This window comes from Musa acuminata, chromosome BXJ2-8 (assembly GCF_036884655.1).
Source record: "Musa acuminata AAA Group cultivar baxijiao chromosome BXJ2-8, Cavendish_Baxijiao_AAA, whole genome shotgun sequence".
Taxonomy (NCBI): Eukaryota; Viridiplantae; Streptophyta; class Magnoliopsida; order Zingiberales; family Musaceae; genus Musa; species Musa acuminata.
Genome location: NC_088345.1, coordinates 10,368,819 through 10,392,203, shown reverse-complemented (window position 1 = coordinate 10,392,203; position 23,385 = coordinate 10,368,819). Strand labels below are relative to the sequence as shown.

At 40.8% G+C, this 23,385-nt stretch overlaps 1 protein-coding gene and 1 long non-coding RNA gene across 2 annotated transcripts; both read left to right on the top strand.

Moving 5' to 3' along the window:
- Window positions 1-269: 269 nt before the first annotated feature.
- LOC135618425 (uncharacterized) lies at window positions 270-1,142 on the top strand. The gene is made up of 2 exons (XR_010489004.1): window positions 270-397; window positions 543-1,142. It is a non-coding gene; the product is annotated as an uncharacterized LOC135618425 (long non-coding RNA).
- Window positions 1,143-4,172: 3,030 nt separating this feature from the next.
- LOC135618173 (alpha carbonic anhydrase 7-like) lies at window positions 4,173-5,983 on the top strand. The gene is made up of 7 exons (XM_065119033.1): window positions 4,173-4,509; window positions 4,591-4,808; window positions 4,899-5,005; window positions 5,079-5,184; window positions 5,303-5,461; window positions 5,546-5,599; window positions 5,698-5,983. Exons 1-7 carry the CDS (start codon window positions 4,410-4,412, stop codon window positions 5,782-5,784), a joined length of 831 nt encoding a protein of 276 aa, XP_064975105.1. The 5' UTR covers window positions 4,173-4,409; the 3' UTR covers window positions 5,785-5,983.
- The last annotated feature ends 17,402 nt before the right edge of the window (window positions 5,984-23,385 follow it).

Sequence of the window (23,385 nt, the reverse complement as noted above, 5' to 3'; positions counted from 1 at the left end):
GCAAATTGGCAAACAACGTCGATACTATAGGTATAGAAGTAGATATTTCTTATCATTAGAGAACTAGGGAAACTAATAGTTGTCCAATATAGGGTTGAGTGAAGTGCCTATTTGAACCTTTTGACTAGCATATGTAGTTAGACATCAATTGTAATCGATTTCATCTATCGGCGACATGATTATTATTCACCACTATCTCATTGGTGCAGATGACGTAATTCGCACAATAAATCTGTAGGCACGCTATGTCGTATGATATGCGTGCATGACCGATACGCACAATAAGATTCCCAATGTTTATCTTGTTACTTTCTCTATTTTTTCCGGCCTTGAAGGTTCCCTTATAAATATCATATCTTATATCCAGTATCTCAAACTTGGAGGAATTGAGTTCAAGGTAAGTTTGAAGACTAATACTAGTTTTAGCTATTTACTTAACCATATTAGCATTTGTATCTGTTGAATATATCAAAGTTCGAAATTAATTGTTACATATAGGATACCTTAGTATTGAAATGGTGAATTTTTTTTCTTTGTTGTAGCTGATCAACAATGAAGATGTCATTTGTGCTTGTTTTTACATTTGGTTTGGTCATCATCCTCTCCAAAACTGGTGTGGAGAGCAGAAGGCTTGAGGAGAATCCCTTGGGTAGCTCTCTTCGAGGAGTTCAGGTAAAGGAATACGTGCATGCTGATAACAAAGTTGTGTTTAGCTCCAGTAGTGCTGGTGGAAGCAACAACGAGGAGGTCAAGAAGGACATCAACAATATTCCCGGAGAGAAGAAGGTAAAAGCTGCTGCAGATGCATCAGTCGGCGATTCCTTTGGTGCCACGAAGGATGCCGAGAACGACAATATGTTTGATGTTAGTACTACGGCACGCACTGCACGCCCGGACAAATTACCACACCACTGCTTATCTGCTGCATGCCCTAAGACTATGCTGCTGCCATGAATTGCTATCTGCTACAGTAGTATATAGGATGTGTAAGATTTGCTCAGTATATGGGGCAAATGCTTTCAAGTACTTGCTGCCATGTATAGCTTAGATCATTATGTCATGGATGGCTGGGGCTTTTCTGTCAATGTACTGAACTACTACTACATTAAATAAAATGTCCATGGCTGGCTTGGCTTGTTTTATGTACTGTCCACATAGTACCAATTCTTAAGAGCAAAGATAGCTATGAGGCATTCACTAAAATTTCTAGTTGTTGGTCCTTTACAAAGTGAGTCCGCTCCTTTCCAAATCACTTGCAATTTTTTTTCATGAAAATTGTGGGCAAATGGCCAAAAGGAAGAGCACTTGTCGGTCTTCAAATCTATGATACACAGGTAGGTAGCAGCTAGTTAATTCAGTATACATGATGTTATAGGCAATGTTTCTTTTTGTGCATATTTTACATGTAAAATCTAGAGTTATTTTGTGGGGCAAACCCTACATTTATGCTAGCAATGTTGGGGCATATCTCTCTCTCTCTCTGTCTCTCTCACTCTCTCTCCCTCTCTCCTTGTCTATATTTACCAAAATAACCTAAGGGATGGACTCATGATGATGGATGTTTGATGACTATTATGAACCATGAGAGTTATGTATGAGCATAAAGATAAATCATATGCCACGAACATAATATACAAATAAAGGTTGAGCATGAGAACATAGAACATTTGCAAAACACATAACAAGTACATAAAATAATGAACTTAATCAAGGCCTAAGAAACAAGGTAGTTTGCTTTCAAATGATTCCTCCATAGTTCTTCTAGGGTTTATGGTTTTGATGTTTTTCTATGCCAAATACAGAAGAAAATATTTGGATTGTCCATTAATTAGATTTATAAATCATTTAATTCATCAAAAACAAGTCCAAGCATGGTCCATAATGTATGCTAAAAAACCATTATAAGTTAGTCATTACTTGAAGTCTTTAGAAGGGTTCATTGCAGACTCTTGCACGAGCAATGTGACCTTATCTTTGGACAGCCACCAGTTTAGCCAACCTAATCATTATAATGATGTATATACTTATGCTTGGTTATGCTTACTACTTTGATGCTTCATTAATTCAAAGCAATGAACAACAACAATGTAATAATTGGACAATTATGTTCATTTTATTAGTTAGGAACTTAACATGATTTTCTTTTCATGGTATATAGAACAATGGAGCCTTTGATCATTATCATTTTAGATTGACTAAGTTCATGCTAATTGTCTTTGTTCTTTTCCAACGAAGCTTTCCTATTTGGATTACAAGATAAGTATACTTGTGGTGGGTCATTTTTCTTGGTCATCTCTAAACTAATGGAGCACACTGGCAAATCATGCGGATAGTAGACTTGTAGAAATAGATATTATTTTATCAGTAGAGAATTAGACAATAATATTTGTCCAAAAGAAATTTGAGAGAAGCATATATCTTAATTTTTTTAGAAACATAAAAAGTTAGACATAGTTAAATTAATGTTGTATCAATTGCAATCAATTTTGTCCATCCGCGACATGATTATTATCCTCCCCTGTCTCATTGGTGTATTTGACGTATATAATTAGTGTGATAATTATCTTATGCAACCTATGTTTCATAAGACATATGGGCATCATCGAAAGGCACCATTAATTTAACTATGTCTACATAGTTATTATTATGGTGGCCAAAATACTATAACAAGTCAAAAATACTACAATATGCTAAAACATTATAACAGGAATAAAAAAGGAATAATTCATTTTTTTAATTAAAGATACTGTTTGGAAACAAAAAACAAAAGGGAGGTTCCGATTGAGAAAAATCTAAAATATAAATATTTATTAAGAAAATATTTATATATAGTATATGTATATATATAGTCACAGTGATCCTCAATCGTGTTAAGGAAAATTTGAAATGAACCTTGCATCTATCTTCACCATCATGCTGACATAATTATCATGATAGCACAAAAGTTCAGTTGGCCACTAAATAAGTCGATTGACCTTCGCCCGCAGTAACTATTCACATAGCCGAAGAATAAATGATTATGTCTGAGCTACAACCTACTCGGTGTTGCAGATAGAAAATGAAGATCCTACAAAGCTCCTTTTTTCCTATTAATTCGTATTACATGTCTTTGATCTCCCTATCTTTCTAAGTACTCATGTAGAAGTTGCACGCCGTTGTCTTCCATTTACTTTGTGTTGCGGATAGCTATAGCTAGCAGCCTTTAGTGACAGTAAACTTTGGTCGACAAAAGGCAAAAGCTTGTGTCCGGAGTTTATGAGAGGCAAAAAAGCATGATTCAAACGGTGACTATATTGTTCTATCTTTCTTATCATGACATAACCACAAAGATGCACATTTTGTGGCAGACTTGAGTTTTTGATGTCGAATAGTCTCCAATGAGTAGATATCAACATAACACCACATCGTCTTCTTCACTATGAGTTTTCTCGGATCAATAATAGCACATTCAGATTTATATCATCTGACTCTGTTACAGCAGGATTATTAACTGACAGGTGCCGTATCTACATAATATTCTACAGATTAGTATAAATTATTAGATGAGAATTTATTTTTTTTATATCTGATACATCACCATCCAACCAATATGTTAGATATTAACTTGTAAATATTTTAATATATTACCATAATGTGGCAGGACTAACATCCTCATCATTCGTAAAAAAAAAAAGGGAAAATAAAGTTGAAGCAAGATTGCAACTCTCACGAAACTTTGTGGTAGACAATCACATGGGTACTTATTTGGCTTATTAGTAGCATTTGCTGCTAATAAGATAAAGCTAGTAACTTTGTGGTAGACAATCACGAAACTTTGTGGTAGACAATCACATGGGTACTTATTGTGTCAGCAACATTTAATATCCATAGTATCATTCAAAGTCGAGAGGAGATTGGTAACAAGCCATATTTGCATGCTGTAAAACGTAAGATAAAGCTTCTCCCAATCTTGTCAGATTGATGCTTCATGTTTTTCACGTTAGCCGCCCCCCAGTTTTCTTCCATGCATGCGACAAAGCTAGTGATCGAGACGACTCGTCTGTCAAGGTTCTCTTTGTTTCGTCCGTGGATGCATCTGTCAAGAGAATAATAGTGAGATATCATTAGGTTGTCAAGTGTTACTAAACCTCTTCATTATCAATCTTGTGGAGAAGGCATATTGACATTTATTAGGGTAAGGACGTTGTCATCTGAAAAACGTGAGCGGTGGAAGAGAAGACAAAGTCTTCATCAAAGGACGAAGTACTACTAAAATGGCGACAACATGGTGAGGGCTAATCCATTGTCTTCGTAAACGTTTCCATGTTTCCACCGGGTTTCAGCATCTGTTCATGCACACTCGATCCCTATATAAGAAGAAGCGCACTGCGATCACATAACCTGCACCGATTCCTCCTGTATCTCCGAGCATGAGGAACTCTAGAATTCCATTCCAATGGCTGAGTGCTTCACTAGCCCTCCTCCTCGTCCTCCAATCACATGTCATGGCAACGGAAGCAAGTGGTGTTGGTGAGTGGCCTTCTAAGACCATGCTTTAGGTCTCATGTAAATTTAGGCCTCTTTGACTGAGTCATCTCGTTTTACTGGTAGGAGCTGATTGGGAGTACAGCTACGATCCATGTAGCGAGCTCGGACCTCAACACTGGGGAGACCTTCATGAAGAATGGGAGACGTGCAAAACTGGAGAACAACAATCACCGATTTCGATTAAACCAAGCAATATCATCGTCAGCACATCACTGGGGAGCTTGAGAACAAATTACGGCACCAGACCTGCTTTCTTGCAGAACAAGGGGCATGAGATCCTGGTAATCGAGAAACAGAGTCCGGAATGCCCTCATGTCTTGGCTTTAACAGTACTGAATCCTACGTTCTCTGTGATGTTGCATGCGTGTCAGGTGAATTGGACGTGGTCGCCAGGAGATCTTGTGATCGGCGAGAAGACATTCCATCTCCGGCAGTGCCACTGGCACTCACCGTCCGAGCATGAACTCTATGGCAAAAGGTTCGAACTACAAAGTTTATTGCTACTTGTAGATCCAGCGATCGGCAAGCTCAACTCCTAGTTTTGTCGACAGGTATCCCTTGGAGTTGCACATGGTGCACACTACTCGGGAGGGAGAAATAGCAGTCATTGGCATGTTGTACGAGTTTGGTCACTTTGCTGATCCCCTCTTGAACCAGGTTCGCATTCCCCTCCAATAATTGCTTGACATGCAGGTGGAAGGATTATTATGTCTCTCTCGTCAGCTGCTGGACTAACTCTTTCCCCTCTTTCTCCTTTCGGTCTCTTTTGGCACAGTTGTCGGAGGGTCTAATAGCTCTCCAGAATCAGGACAACGTGTATGTGGGGACTATCCGCCCACCTCTTATAGGTGTGAGAGAACCATACTTCAGGTACAGTGGCTCTTTGACAACCCCACCTTGCGGTGAGCCTGTTACATGGACGGTGATGAAAGAGGTACGCGTGTGCCTACCGCCACTCCTTTACCATCTCCTCATGGAAGTCGAATGATCATTCTCCGAATCGTATGGTGTTGTTTAGGTGAAGAGCGTAACGGAGAGTCAACTGGCGTCGCTGAGGATTCCCGTGCATGATGTACGTGTGGTGTTTGATCTTTTTCCCATGCATCAGATGAAGCGTTTTGTTTCTTGCATTGCCTAACCATCGTCTTCCTTCAACCCTCGTTCTCGCAGAAGGACAACGCAAGACCAGTTCAGCCCATCAAAGGACGCAACGTGTACAAGTACGAGCCGCCGCACGAAGACCACGCCAGCTCTTAAAGCGAAACTGTGGATGAGCACCCCCGACGACGCACACTTCCATGCCTGAAAAGGATGATGAAATGGGGTTGCTACTTCTGCTATGTATATTGCTGGGGTAGAAGCCATCTATCTACCAGTAAAAAATAGTTCGTCACACCTACTATGTAATATGCCAATGTCCGTTGTCTGGAAATAAATGGTACATCACGTTTGATTACCTAATAAGCTTGTTTTTTTTCTTTGGGAAATTAAAGATCAAATACAGCCAAGAGAGATGTGTTTCTTATGGGAAACACACTGAGCGTCACTAGAAATCAGATCTTTGGATCACGAGAGCTGTGCTAGAAAGAACTTTTTCTTGGGAACCGAGGCTGCAGGCTTTTACCTCCTCCGACCAAGTCTTTTGTAGCTACAGTGAGCTGTTGAGACTGGACACACGCCCTACAAATAAGTACTGTGTCTAATTTTGATGGAGGTGAGAGATAGAATACGAAACTTGAGGAGGAAGCCAGATCAGACTAGTGGGACGTGTTCAACGAAGTCATATCCGTCCATCAATAATTGGTATCATGTTCATGTCATCTACAAATATTTGAATCAATCTTGTTTATGGACAAGACCACAATTTGTCTGTCTTCATTGGCAGAGAAAATTGAGTAGGACCGAGCATGTTTTATCTGACAACTTCTCATGAAGAATATAAAGTAAATACATGATTAGCAGAACAACAAGGAATTAGCAAAAACAAATAAGTAAATACATCATTACCGGACCATCATCCATTGCTCCGGTAATGATGTATTTGTGTGGACACTGATTGTAGTACTACTATAGCATGTTGATGAATGTCTGTTGAGAGTTACTTTTTATATTTCATTAAATATGTAATTTGAGAGTGTTAGTAGATGCAAAATATAAACTATTTCTGAGTAAGATTGATGTAAATTGGAGAGCTTGGTATTTTGTAATGCAGTATTACTTGAATGATACAAGTAGTATCATATACAGTACTTCAGGTGGTCAGTCTCTTAATGCAAAATCTTGTTATCTTCTTTAACATATTATATCATTAGCATGTCAAATCAAAATCATCATATTGGTTTTAATTTAATTAGGATCAAGTAGCAGCACTAAGAGGGAGGGTGAATTAGTGCAGCTGATAAAAACATCAGTTTTAGAAAATCTTTCATACGATGAAACTCGAACTCGGAAATGCTTAACTTGAAACACATGTTCGAAAATGTATTGTAGATAGTAAGCTACTAAGAGGTTTGCAGTAAAGATAAATTACTTAAAGTAAAATACAAACCAGATTTTAGAATAGTTCGGTCGTCGTGACCTATATTTACTTTGTCGATTCCTTTTCCATCGAGACCATCGACATCCACTATCGATCTTCCTTTAATAGACGAAGAACAATCTCCTTCTTACACCCCTCTTCTCCTTTTCACGGGTTTAGGAGACAACCCTTATAAGCACTCACTCCTTTCTTACATAATTCTAAACTTATAGTGGAGGAGAAAATTTCTAAAGAGACTGCAACAGCGTTTCTTCACTTTTAAACTCTCTCTGCTTGTATCTCTTAACCAGGGATGAGAGGGGTATTTATATATAGGCTTCAAGTTGATTCAAACTTGGAGCCTAAAAACATCTCATCTTGGGTTTCCTGGGTCCGAGCGGTACCACCGCCCAGTCTGGCGGTACCACCACTTGAGATGCTGTGCTGGGCGGTACCACCGCCTAGACTGGTGATACCACCGCCTGACAAAGTCTCAAAGACTGTGCCATTATGGTACCACTTCTTGGGGCACTATTTGGGCATCTCATTGGGCTCAACACAGTCCTTACATGGGCATACTGTTGGGAAATCATGGGGGGCGACATCATATGCGCAGCGGAAGAACAAGAAAATAAAATCCCCGATTCCCAAAGAGATGTTCGTCGTCGTGCAAAGATTGGTGCGCAAAAATCCGCAAAATACAAAACTGCGTATAGAGATTGTGTTACCTAGGGAGATCGTATATCCTGTTTCCTTACAGATCCTTAGGAGAGGGTGAAGGAGGTCAAGCATCCTCCTCTCTAGCGGTGATCCACACAGTAGGGTTGCGACGACGCTCCTCAAGACTCCAGGCCTGCTCTGAGGTGGAGAGGAAGAGTAGAATAGGAAAGGCAAGCAAAGACTCTAGCCTATGAGGCTGTGAATCCCTCCTATTTATAGAGATCCCGTGTCAAACCCTAATGGGTCCTTCCCTAGTGGGTATTGGATCTGCATCCAATAAGACAAGGGCTCCATCGGATATCTCATATCCGAACCTCTACTCATCACAATGCCTACCATATGTGTGTGACCCTCTAGGCCCAATATCGAGCTGGCCGTGAGTCATACCTGTCAGAACTCCTTCTAACTCAGTGAATTATTATCTCTGTAATAATTCACTCGACTCATCGACTACGGACGTACTAGGCCGCTACGCCGTAGTCCCCAGACGATACAGGGGAATCCAATCCATTGGATATGTCTGTCCTCAGTTACCATGTACCTATAGTCCCTCATCCATCTAATATCCCAGAGACTGTATATCGAGCATGGTGTTGTCAGACCCATACGGTTTCTACTCGAGTCTCGCTCTAATCGGATTCTCCCAGAGAACTCTTTCTCTCTCAACCCGAATGACCCTGGCCAGGGATTTGTCTGAGCAATAACACATGGGATATTCCTCTCATGACGCCGAGAGTGGATAATCCTCTATCGACACTCAATAGCCCTCGTAAGGTCGACTACCACTCCCAATGACCAGTTGAACTAGATCTGGGACAGCCAAACCTATAAGTCTGGTATCAAAGAGTGGAGCACTCATACAAGACATCCTTGGTGTCTCAAGTCTAAGGACCAGATACACCACTAGGACTACGGAATTGTTGTCTGACAATAAGGCATCATTAACCATCCAGCATTCCGTAAGCGGATCAATCAGTGAACTCATTCTCCAATGAGCACCTGTACTGTATCCCTAGTGTCCCTACACGAGCAACTATGAGACCAGCTGCATCCATCATATGGACGGGTATACAGCACACTAGTCTATCCGGTTATCACGATGTCCCTCTCGAGTAACCTATGACTGGGATTATTTAGGATATGTGTTTGAAGGTGAATTGATCTCATTATCGTGATCTCATCACGATCCGATTCCCATTGCACAAATCCAAGGACATCACAATATATATATGCATTTATGCAATAGTTATAAAGTGATATACGCCAAAATATAATAAGCAAAAAGATTATGTATCAAGTCACACGTGCCATCACTCACGTTATTGGCTTGCTGGGCACCTATGACTAGCAATCTCCCACTTGACCTAAAGCCAATCACCTATGTGTCTGATCCCCATCAGACCCCTGTGACACTCAAAGACAATCTGAGACAACGGCTTTTTCAGTGGATCTGCAATGTTATCTTCGGATGGAACTCTTTCCACTACTACATCTCCTCGGGTTACGATCTCTCTTATAAGCTGGAACCTCCTCAGAACACTTCTGATGAGACCCGGGTTCCCTTATTTGAGTAATCACCCCATAGTTATCGCAATATAAGGAAGTCGACTTGTCGCTATCTGTATCGACTCCCAAATCTGTGATGAACTTCTTCACCCAGACTCCCTCCTTTGCTGCATCTGATGCAGTAATGTACTCCGCCTCTGTGGTCGAGTCAGCAGTGGTATCTTGCTTGGAACTCTTCCAGCACACTGCTCCTCCATTCAAGGTGTACACATACCCTGAATTCGACTTGCTATCATCGACATCAGACTGAAAACTTGAGTCAGTGAAGCCTTCAACCTTAAGGCTATTACCTCCATATACTAGTAAAAGATCCTTAGTCCTTCTCAAGTACTTAAGGATACACTTTACTGCTTTCCAGTGCTCCAAGCTTGGATCCGCCTGATACCTGCTCGTGACACTCAGAGCATGTGCTATATCAGGCCTAATACATAGCATGGCATACATGATATACCATATTGCTGAGGCATAAGGTATCATATCCATGTTCGCCCTTTCTTAGAATTTTCAATGCCAAACCTTTTGACAATGGTTTCTATGTACCTGGACTGGGACAAGCCAAGCATCCTCTTGGATCTATCTCTATAGATTCTAATCCCCAAGATATAGGATGCTTCCCCTAAGTCCTTTATGGAGAAGTGTCTAGATAACCAAGTCTTTACTGTGGATAGCATTCCTACGTCATTCCCAATGATGAGGATGTCATCCACATATAACACCAAAAAGGTGATAGCGCTCCCACTTACCTTCCTGTATACACAAGGCTCATCTTCGTTCTTAACGAAGTCATAAGATCTGATTGACTCATCAAATCTTATGTTCCAACTTCGGGAAGCTTGCTTTAGTCCATAAATGGATTTAAGCAACCTACACACCTTGTCTGGGCAGTTCTTGGATACGAATCTCTCAGGTTGCATCATATACACCTCCTCCTCGAGGTTCCCATTGAGGAATGCGGTTTTCACATCCATCTGCCAGATCTCATAATCATAGTGTGCTACAATAGCCAATAGAATTCTGATGGATTTTAGCATTGCTACGGGTGAGAAGGTTTCGTCGTAGTCAACACCTTGCCTTTGACAATACCCTTTAGCCACTAGCCTTGCTTTATAGGTCTCTACCTTTCCATCTACTCCGATCTTTTTCTTAAAGATCCATTTGCAACCGATGGGTACAATGCCTTCGGGCGCATCAACTAGGTTCCAAACCTTATTGGAGTACATAGAATCCATCTCAGAATTCATGGCTTCTTGCCACTTCCCAGAGTCTATACTCATAATAGCCTCCTCATAGGTTTGAGGATCAATATCCTCTACATCCTCTGCTCTAATATGTCTCACATATCTCTCAGGAGGATGGGATACTCTATCAGACCTGCGTAAAGTTGATACTTGTGTATTAGGTACCTGAACAGACTCGGGCTGTAGAGTGGTGCTTGAGCTTGGTTCTCCAACCTCGCTTAATTCTATCATTCTCCCACTGTCTCCGTCAATAATGTGTTCCTTCTCAAGGAACACTGCTCTCTTAGCTACAAAGACCTTTTGGTCCTCGAGATAATAGAAATAATACCCACAAGTTTTCTTGGGGTGTCCCACAAATTTACATTGCTCTGTCCTTGATTCTAACTTATCGGGGTTGTGTCTTTTAATGTGGGCAGGGTAGCCCCAAATCTTAACAACCTTAAGATCAGGCTTCTTCCCTTTCTATATCTCATATGGTATAGACACTACCGACTTAGTTGGAACTCTGTTCAGAAGGTAAGCTGCAGTTTCTAGGGCATATCCCCAGAATGAGATGGGTAGGTCAGCGAAACTCATCATGGACCGTACCATAACTAATAATGTATGATTTCTCCTTTCAGAGACACCATTGAGTTAAGGTGTATAAGGAGGTGTCCATTGGGATAATATCCCATGGTCCTTGAGGAACTGAGTAAACTCTGTACTTAAGTATTCACCTCCTCGATCTGATCGAAGAGTTTTGATACTCTTTCCAGTCTGGTTCTCCACCTCATTCTTATACTCTTTGAATTTCTCAAAGGCCTCGGACTTGTACTTCATTAAGTACACATATCCATACCTTAAGAAATCATCAGTAAATGTAATGAAGTAGGAGTAACCTCCAATGGCATGAGTTGACATGGGTCCACATACATCACTATGTATGAGTTCCAACAACTCAGTGGCTCTCTCTCCAGTTCCACTAAATGGAGAGTTGGTCAATTTTCCACGAATGCAAGGCTCACAAGTTGCATAAGACATATAGTCGAATGGATCTAGATATCCATCATTTAGCAACTTTTGAATCCTTCTTTCATGGATGTGACCTAGCCTACAATGCCACAGGTATGCACTGTTCAACTCATCTCGTTTCCTTTTGGACACATTTACATTCATGATATGTGGAGTGGTGTCTAACATAAATAAACCATTATGCAATGTTCCTTTCGTGATGATCTTATCATCTAATAATATCGAACAACCATTGTTCTCAAAAACAAATTTATATCCACTAACTGTTAAACATGAAATGGAGATAATGTTTTTGATAATAGAAGGAACAAAATAACATGCATCTAATGCAATAAAAGCTCCACTAGGCAGATGTAGGGCGACCTCGCCAACAGCTAATACAGCAACTTTTGCTCCATTACCCATCTTGAGGTCCATCTCACCTCTTTCAAGTCTCCTAGGCCTTGCCAGAACCTGCAACGAATTGCATATATGATAAGCACTACCGGTATCCAATACCCATGTGTTATCATAAGATTCTAACAAATGGAGACTGATCATGAATGTACCTGAAGCTTCATCAAGCTTTTGTTTCGCCCTTTCTGCAAGGTACTCTTTGCAGTTTCTCTTCCAATGCCCATCTTTACCATAGTGGAAGCACTGGCCTTTGTCCTTTGTTGGGTCTTTCTTAGCAACCTTTGCTTTACCTTGTTTGCCCTTGCCCTTTCCCTTCTTAAGGGACCTTTCTGCTTTCCTTTTCTTTCTGGTCTCACCAGTGTAGAGAATTAGCTTCTCTTTCTTAATAGTACTCTCTGCCTCCCTCAACATATTGAGGAGCTCTGGGAGAGTCACCTCAAGCTTGTTCATATTAAAATTCATTATGAACTGTGAAAAGAAATCTGGTAGGGACTGAAGCACAATGTCCACACACAAGTTATCCTCTAGGACCATTCCTAGACCTGTGAGTTTCTCTATCCACTCAATCATCTTTAGGACATAGTTCTGAACCGGTGTCCCCTCAGTCATCCTAGCGCGGAAAAGGCTCTTGGATATCTCATATCGTTGAGTCCTTCCCTGTTCCTCAAACAATTTGCGGACATGTAGGAGAATGGATCTGGCATCCATCTTTTCATGTGTCTCTGTAACTCTGGAGTCATAGAGCCCCAACATATAGCACTGAGCAAGAGTGGAGTCATCAATGTACTTCACGTAGCGAGCGATCTCATCCTCGCTTGCCCCTTCTTCGGGCGTAGGCATCACTGTATCAAGGACGTACACGATTTTCTCCGTTGTGAGAACAATTCTCAAGTTACGAAGCCAATCCGTATAATTTGGACCAGTGAGGCGGTTGACATCAAGTATGCCACGTAAGGGATTTGAAAGCGACATTTTCTGAAAATAAAGATGTAGCAGAAATGAATAACATGCAGATTTTGCAAGAAATAAACTATCAAGATATGGACTTCTATCTTAATATGCTCCCACTATTTTACTAACGAGTCACGCGACACCCTCAGCACGTGAAACGGAAGTCTCCGGCAGACTTCTAGTGGGGATCAGGATCCAATCAGCGTCTTAGTGTAACCTCGAGGGACTCGACCAATCATACTAAGCCTAAAAGGTAGGCAACTCTTGCCGATCACAACTCCTTGTGATTCCCATCCTGTTCGGCCTCCGAATCACCATGGCCTCGACCAACCATGATGCTCGGTTAAGTCAACACCTTCGTTACAAGATGAGTCTGATTTGATGATATACCCTCGAGGGACTCGACCAAGCATACCATGCCCTCAGGTCACCAGTGGCATCTCTATGTCGTAAGCAAGATAGCGAATCGTGATATAGGTGAGTCTCGAGGGACTCGACCAACTCAACCTACACCGGGAATCGGTTCCTACTCATAACGATGGAAGGCCACGTGGGTCAATCTAATTGCCTCACGTTTACCGACTTAATATTATCGAGAGATGTTTCTATAATTTGGTCTCATAATATGACATGTCACACATATACATATTTAATATATATCTACATCGCATGCAAATATATATACATATCTAGTATGTGTATAAGCAATCACATCAGATGATCATGGACCACAACCTAATATGATTAGGCCCGAGCCAGTAGGCCTAATCACTCACATCAAGATCTATGTGTGCAACGGTGCATCTCCATGCCCTGTGATCGTCCATCTCGTCCTCATCGGTTCCGTCGACATCTTGATGCATCTCCATGCATCACGATCGTCCGTCTCGTGGGTCCCGCTGTCGTATCCACGCTCCCGCTGCGCCTCCTCATGTGATTACAACTTAATCATAGGCACGCAGGCTCGACAATAAACGAGAAATATAATGGAGGTTCACAGACCTCAATAATAATAATCACAAGTACACACATCACACGGTCCATGATCATCCGTCCACACATCATACATCACATGTATAAATAATCATCATCATGTAGGACTACTAGATAATAATAAAAATAATAATCAACTAAACCTTTTAATTAATTAATATTTTTCTGAAATCAGGGACATGTAGGGACTTTCTCAATTCCTAAGGGTATTTTCGTAATTTAGACAAAAGACAGAAACTGGAATTTCTCAAATTCACAGGGGCAAAACTATCCTTTTGCCCAAAACCCTAATTCCCTCTGCTGCTGCCGCCGCCGCCACCCTTCCGACGGCGCCTGTGCGGCGGGGCGAGGGCACTACCCTCGCTTGCAGGCGGCACGCCCGCTGGCGGCGACGTCGCTGCAGGTGGGCGCCTCCTTCGGACGCCGCTGCCTCCGCAGGCGGTGCTGTCCCGCCAGGCGGCCGCCCCTGTGGGGGGGAGTTTCGCCTGCGGGAGCTGCGGCGGCAGGCGTCGCTGCCCTGCGGCGGCAGGCGCCGTTTCCTTGCGGCGGCAGGCGCCGCTGCCCTGCAGCGCCTCTGCCCGTGGGCTGCCAGCCCCGCCGGTAGCAAGCCTGCTGCAAGCAGACCGCCGGCCGGCTGCTGCAGGCACAGCGCTTGCGCATGTGCTGGCGCTGTGCTGCCTAGCTGCGGCTGAAGGCTGCCGCTGCAGGTGGCTGCAGGCATGCAGATCGAGGGCAGCAACTGTTGCTGCCCTTCCTCGCTTTTGCGTCAACGATTTTGACGTCAATATTCTTCCTAAACACAACACACGCAGTTCAAAACCAATCATTCGCACGAACAACCTGGCTTTGATACCACTGTTGGGAAATCATGGGGGGTGACATCATATGCGCAGCAGAAGAACAAGAAAACAAAATCCCCGATTCCCAAAGAGATGTTTGTCGTTGTGCAAAGATTGGTGCGCAAAAATCCACAAAACACAAAACTGCGTATAGAGATTGTGTTACCTAGGGAGATCGTATATCCTGTTTCCTTGCAGATCCTTAGGAGAGGGTGAAGGAGGTCAAGCGTCCTCCTCTCTAGCGGTGATCCACACAGCAGGGTTGCGACGACGCTCCTCAAGACTCCAGGCCTGGTCTGAGATGGAGAGGAAGAGGAGAATAGGAAAGGCAAGCAAAGACTCTAGCTTATGAGGCTGTGAATCCCTCCTATTTATAGAGATCCCGTGTCAAACCCTAATGGGTCCTTCCCTAGTGGGTATTGGATCTGCATCCAATAAGACAAGGGCTCCGTCGGATATCTCATATCCGAACCTCTACTCATCACAATGCCTACCATATGTGTGTGACCCTCTAGGCCCAATATCGAGCTGGCCGTGAGTCATACCTATCAGAACTCCTTCTAACTCAGTGAATTATTATCTCTGTAATAATTCACTCGACTCATCGACTACGGACGTACTAGGCCACTACGCCGTAGTCCCCAAACGATACAGGGGAATCCAATCCATTGGACCTGTCTATCCTCAGTTACCATGTACCTATAGTCCCTCATCCATCTAATATCCCAGAGACCGTATATCGAGCATGGTGTTGTCAGACCCATATGGTTTCTACTCAAGTCTCGCTCTAATCGGATTCTCCCGGAGAACTCTTTCTCTCTCAACCCGAATGACCCTGGCTAGGGATTTGTCTGAGCAAGAACACATGGGATATTCCTCTCATGACGCCGAGAGTGGATGATCCTCTATCGACACTCAATAGCCCTCGTAAGGTCGACTACCACTCCCAATGACCAACTGTACTAGATCTGGGACAGCCAAACCTATAAGTCTGGTATCAAAGAGTGGAGCACTCATACAGGACATCCTTGGTGTCTCAAGTCTAAGGACCAGATACACCACTAGGACTACGGAATTGCTGTCTGACAATTAGGCATCATCAACCATCCAGCATTTCGTAAGCGGATCAATCAGTGAACTCATTCTCCAATGAGCTCCTGTATTGTATTCCTAGTGTCCCTACACAAGCAGCTATGAGACCAGCTGCATCCATCATATGGACGGGTATACAGCACACCAGTCTATCCGGTTATCACGATGTCCCTCTCGAGTAACCTATGACCGGGATTATTTAGGATATGTGTTTGAAGGTGAATCGATCTCATTATCGTGATCTCATCACGATCCGATTCCCATTGCACAAATCCAAGGACATCACAATATATATATGCATTTATGCAATAGTTATAAAGTGATATACGCCAAAATATAATAAGCAAAAAGATTATGTATCAAGTCACACGTGCCATCACTCACGTGATTGGCTTGCTGGGCACCTATGACTAGCACCTACCTGGCCCCTAATTGAGTTGACCCAAATCCAAATCTAATTACATGCTAACTACGATTCCTAAGATATTTGCTAAGCTAAATAAGTCCCTATGTCTTGGTTTCTTCCGGCGAGCTTCCGACGATCTTCTAGTGAACTTCCGACGATCTCTCGGCAATGTTCCGGCAGACTCATAGCAAGCTTCTGGACTTTACGATGATCTTCTTAGTTAGTTCTGACGAGCTTCTCTGGCAAGCTCCGAGACTTCTCGGTTGGTTCCGTAAGAACTTCCGACGAACGTCCGGACTTCCGACGAACTCTCAAACTCCCAACGAAATCGCATCCTTGACTCTAAGACTTCATTTTGCTTTATGCCTTGCTATCGTATTTAATCTCGCACATGTAAAATATACTTCGATCTAGATAATTAATACTAAGCATTAATCATGTTGTCTGGAATGTCATTGGTCCTTCGACGCTTCGTCCGATTCTTCGATGCATTATCCTCTCTTGTGGCCTATTACCTAATCGGTCAGTTGACTCCGCAACTCCAATATCCTTAGCACAATATCCGCTCTTCTTAGCCTGATGCCCGAATCCATGGCCCGAAGCCTTCTATCGATACATCGACCGATCCTCTAGCTCGATATCCAATCATTTGACATGTTTTCCGCCGGCCCAACATGGTTCTTCTTGATTTAATTATCTCATCATGATCAAAGCATTCTGCATCACTCAAAATGCAGATTAAATCATAAACACTTATCAATTGGTTTCATCATTAAAATATAAGATTCAATAATCTCCCCCTTTTTTATGATGACAACCAATTGATAACAGAGTTAACCTTAACTCCCGGAGTTTAAACAAACTCCCCCTATCAATATGCCATATTGATAGAGACTCTTGGATTCAAAAATCCAAGCAAACATGCCATGATTAAAATCATGCATAACATCAACATACTTCTCCCCCTTTATCATCAACAAAAAGGAGAAGTGCATCATCTAAGCAAATGTTTAGACATAATTTCAAATCATTGCATAACAAACATTTTTATCATCATGTAAGCTAGCAAGTCTTGGTGATGTTCAAGATAGCAAGTTCTACATCATGCAAGCTATAGCAGTAATTAGAGATGTGCAAGTTTGCTTTTCTTTTACAATGTGCAAGTTGCAAGTTTTTCTCCCTACAATTTATGAGCTAGCAAATTTTACACATATGAAAGTTAGCAAAGTTTTGCTAACTCCGATATCTTTGATACTAAGCATTAATCATGTTGTCCGACATGTCATTGGTCCTTCGACGCTTCGTCCGATTCTTCAATGCATTATTCTCTCTTGCGGCCTATTACCCAATCAGCCATTTGACTCTGTAACTCTGATATCTTTGGCGCAATATCCGCTCTTCTTGGCCCAATGCCCAAATCCATGGCCCGAAGCCTTCTGTTAATACGTCGACCGATCCTCTGGCCCGATGTTCAATCATCTGACATGTTTTCCCCCGGCCCAACATGATTCTTCCTACTTTAATTGTCTCATCCTGATCGAAGCATTCTACGTCACTCAAAACGTAGATTAAATCATAAACACTTATCCATTGGTTTCATCATCAAAATACGAGATTCAACAATCTCCATCTTTTTTATGATGATAACCAATTGATGACGGAGTTAATCTTAACTCCCGGAGTTTAAACAAACTCCCCCTATCAATATGTCATATTGATATAGACTCTTAGATTCAAAAATCCAAGTAAATATATCATGATTAAAATCATGCATAATATCAATATACTTCTCCCCCTTTATCATCAACAAAAAGGAGAAGTGCATCATCTAAGCAAGTATTTATATATAATTTCAAATTATTGCATAACAAAACAGTTTTATCATCATGCAAGCTAGCAAGTCTTGGTGATGTTCAAGATAGCAAGTTCTACTTATACAAGCTAGCAGTAATTAGAGATGTGCAAGTTTGCTTTTCTTTTATAATGTGCAAGTTGCAAGTTTTTCTCACAATTTGTGAGCTAGCAAATTTTACACATATGAAAGTTAGCAAAGTTTTGCATCTTTTGAGATAAGCAAGTTTTTTGCTTCTCTTTATGATGTACAAACTAGCAACTGTTGCTTTTCTTTGCGCATATTAACAAATTTTGCTTCATTCTTGGATTGTGCAAGTTAACATCTTTCTGTACATTAGCAACTCTTTCTCACCGTTTGTCATTGGAAAAAAGAGGGGAAGAATATAATTTTGTTGTTCTTTTCCCTTTACATCAATTTTCAAATTACGATAATAATACATTTGCATTATAAACATAATCTCATGTTTATCATTCAAGCTAGCATATATTTTTGTTCTCTTTTGCAATGTGCAAGCCTACAATCTCCTTTTTCTTTTATAATAATGATTCAATCATATCATGCAATATACAAATCATTAATATTTCAAATCATGATGGTATCAAAAAGTCAAATTACATTACATCCTATCATGCATGATCATAACTTCATATTTGTATGCATCAAAATAATATCAAGAGTATTTCATACATAATTTTATATCATCGCGTGAAAAATATCAAGAGAATTTTGGTGATGCGATGCATAAATAATGAAGATAAATTGTGAATATCAAGAGACATATTATGATTCTTTTTTAATAACTCAAATAGTGAAAAGAAATAATCATAGTAGATAATCTTGATTTATAAAAAAAATTTTCAAGTTATAATTATGAGAAATCAAGATAAAAATCATGGTTAGATAAAACTCATTCAAATCAACAAAATCACTTTTAAGAGATTCAAAATGACATAAACAACTTTACTAATCTCTTAGTGAAAAATTGATAAGATAGAAAAAAAGAAATTTTCAAGAAAAATATTTTTTCTCTTTTTAGTTGTTTCAAGTCATGTGATTTATTTTATAGAAGCATGCCTTTGTCCCTTTTTTTTATGCCAAATGAAAATATATATATCATTGTTTAAAATGAAAGTGCAAGATTTATTACGACAAAGATTAATAAGCCACTTTTATTATAGTAAAAATTGATAATCCATAAATCGTAAGATTCATTATGCATAATTTCGAATTATAAAATCATTAAACATGATTTCAAATCAATATGCTCAAGTTTTTGTATGAAAACCATCCATCTTATTTAAAACCGAAAAAGCAACATTTCATCATGAATAACTTCAAAGTCTCATGCATAGTATAAAATCATCAAGATTTCATTAAACATAAATCATCTTCAATCAAAATCATGAAATCATCAAGATACACATTAATCATAAGATTAATCATTAGATTTAAATCTAACATTTAGTTGTATTTTCATCATTAAAACATCAAGCATGATTTCATAAGGCATTTAAAATCATTTTATTTTTTTTATCATGAATCATGCATTTGTCATTATCATTTTTAAAATTACTAGTATGGTAAGCATGATTCCTAATTTTTTATATTTTCATTACATTATTAAACATGTAACTTTCAAGAAAAATAATTATTCTAAAAAAAAACTCATGAAAAGCTTTATGTAATTTCAAAGTAAACTAAGGGCATTTTGATTACCTCATCGTCGAAAGCCGTTAAGGGGTAGTTTACCACCTCGCCTTTGTTGATTTTCTCCTCATCTTCGGATGAGCTTGATTCATCCCAAAGAGTTTCTTTCTTCTTGCGTTCATAGCAAGTAGTTGTGTTCTTTTTTATTTTTAATTTTTGTTTCATGAATTTTTTAAATTTCATAGTGATGAGTTCAAGTTCACCATCACTTGAGCTTATTCTCGAATGGTCTTCTTTTGTTCGATATCTGAAATCCTTCATATTCTTTGGAAGGTGATTATCAAGTTCTTTACATGCATTGCACATCATTTCATAGGTTATCAAAGACCCTATTAGTTCTTCGATTGGAAATTGGTTCAAGTTTTTCGATTCTTGAATAGTTGTTGCTTTTGAATCCCAACTCTTATTAAGAGAACGCAAAATCTTATTTACAAGTTCAAAATCTGAAAAACATTAGCCAAGAGCTTTTAAACCATTGACAACATCCGTAAAACGGGTGTACATGTCAACAATGGTGTCGCTAGGCTTCATTTGAAAAATTTTAAAATTATGCATTAAAAAATTAACTTTAGAATCCTTAACTTAGCTAGTGCCTTCGTGTGTGATTTCAAAAGTGTGCCAAATGTCGAAAGTCTTTTCGCACATAAAAACCCGATTAAACTCGTTTTTGTCTAAGGCGCAAAATAAGGCATTCATAGCGCATTTAGAGAAAACATTTTCTTCTCCAAATCATTCCAATTTTTCATTGGAAGAGAAGACATTTCAAATCCAATTTTGACAATATTCCATAAATTTAAATCCAATGAAAGCAAGAAAACTCTTATTCAAGTTTTTCAATAAGCGTAGTCTGTCCCATTGAAAAACAGAGGACGAATGAGAGAGTGACCCTCTTGAAAGCCGAAAAGAGCCATTTCTATTTGGGTGTTAAACCAAATATGAAAAAACGAGGCTCTGATACCAATTGTTAGAATCAAGAGCGGCACTAAGAGGGGGGGTGAATTAGTGCAGCGGATAAAAACGTCAGTTTCGAAAAATCTTTTATACAATAAAGTCCGAACTCGGAAATGCTTAACTTGAAACACATGTTCGTAAATGTATTGAAGGTAGTAAACTATTAAAGATGTTTGCAGTAAAGATAAATTGCTTAAAGTAAAATGTAAACCAGATTTTAGAGTGGTTCAGTCATCATGACCTACATCCACTTCGTCGATTCCTCTTCCGTCGAGGCCACCGGCATCTACTATCGATCTTCCTTTAATAGGTGAAGATCAACCTCTTTCTTACACCCCTCTTCTCCTTTTCATGAGTTTAGGAGACAACCCTTACAAGCACTCACTCTTCTCTTACAGAATTCTAAACTTAGAGTGGAGGAGGGAATTTCTAAAGAGATTACAGTAGCGTTTTTTACTTTTAAACTCTTTGTGCTTGTATCTCTTAACCAGGGATGAAAAGGGTATTTATAGGCTTCAAATTGATTCAACCTTTGAGCCTAAAAACTGTTGAATCTCGGATTTTGATGATGAAGTCAATTGTCATTTGTTGTCTAATCTATGTGTTGAGATAAGTGTGCAGGATTAACTACGATGAAAGATAGACAAGCAGCAGGAGTTGCGTCGGAGTCAAGTTCATGATCACGTTGGGAGTTCGAGAGTTCGACGGAAGTTCGGACGGTCGTCGGAGGTTCTGCGAGAACAGATCCGAGAAGTCCAGAAGCTTGCCAAGCGAAGCTCGTCAGAACTTGCCAAGTGGATCTTCGCAAAGTCCAGGAGTTTGCCGGAAGTCCGCAGGAGCATCACCGAGGGTTCATCGGATGATCGACGGAAGTTCACCGGAAACTCGCCGGAAGAAGCGATTGACGTACCGAAGCAAAGCTGCAGAAATTGTCTTAGATTTAATCGTAGTTAGCACGGTGATTAAGTTAGAAATGGGAGGTGATCCCATTAGCTTAATCCCGGGGCAATTGGGCCCCTGAAGAACTCAAGTTGGGTCGAATGGTTCAACCCATTCGAACCCAAGTAGCTGTGGGAGGTGCAACCGCTCCAGCCAGGCGGTGCAACCGCCCAGGCTAAGTCTCCCAGCGAGACTGGGCGGTGCAACCTCTCCAGCCAGGCGGTGCAACCGCCCAGGGCTCAGTCTCCAAGTGAGACTGGGCGGTGCAACCTCCTCTGTCAAGAGGTAGCACCGCCAGAGCTCAAGTTCCGAGCTCTGCCAAGAGGTGCAACCACCGAGCTCGGTCTTCGAGCTCTGGCAGAGAGGTGCAACCTCTTTGGACAGGTGATGCATCGCCTGAGCTCGGTCTTCGAGCTCTGGCAGAAAGGTGCAACCACCCCTGACAGAGAGGTGCATCCGCCTGAGCTCAGTCTTCGAGCTCTGCCAGGCGGTGCAACCTCTCCAGTTAAGAGGTGCAACCGCCTGATCCCGGAATTCCGGGATTTGATGGTTTTGAGCTCGAATTTTGAATTGGGTTGGGGCCTATAAATACCCCACCCATTCAGCACTGAAAAGATACAGACCTACACCGAAATCTTGATCTTTTCTGTGATTCTAAGAGCTCAAAAGTGTTGTAAAGCCTTTAAGTCTCCTCCTTCTATTCTTCAAGTTTTCAGTTGTAAAGTGAGGAGAGAAAGGTCTGTAAAGGTTGTCTCCTGAGCCTGTCAAAAGGAGAGAAATTGTAAAAGGGCAGTTTGGCCTTCGCCTATTGAAGGAAGGCCCCTAGTTGACGTCGGCAACCTCGTCGGTGGAGGAAGCCAAAAGTGGAGTAGGTCAAGGCTGACCGAACCACTCTAAATCTCTGGTTTACGTTTATTCTCGAGCACTTTATCATTACTGCAAACCTCCTTCATTACTACTGCTCTCTGCGCTTTCACGAACAAGTTCTAAGTGCTGTTCTTCCGAATCTGCATTCAGACGTAAATTCGTATTTTCATGCATTACAGTTTACGTTTACGTTTGATTCTGCAGAACTGTCTTCCGTGCTTTTACGAACGAGCTTCTTTGCAGTTTACTCTTACATTTTGATCCTATTGATAACTGCAAACTGTCCTCTACAATTTTACGAACGAGTTTCAACATTTAGACGTAAAACTGCATTCAGACGTAAATCGGCTTTCCTCGCACAATCATCAGATCTCAGTTCACGTTTACGTCTTGATTTCAACTGCATACTGCCTTCTGCGAGTATACAAACGAGTTTCAAAGTTTAGACGTAAATCTGCGTCTAGACGTAAAACTGCGTTTAGACGTAAATCTGCGTTTAGACGTAAATCTGAGTTTAGACGTAAATATGAGTTTAGACGTAAATCTGCGTTTAGACGTAAAACTGCGTTTAGACGTAAATCTGCGTTTAGACGTAAATCTGCGTTTAGACGTAAAACTGCGTTTAGACGTAAATCTGAGTTTAGACGTAAACTGCGCTTAGACGCAAAACTGCGCTTAGACGTAATCTGCGCTTAGACGCAAACTGCACTTAGATACAAACTGAGAATTAGCTTTTGCATCATAATAGTTTTTGAACGAACGCAGCTTTTGGTTTTTAATCGCTGTAAGATTTCCGCTGCACTAATTCA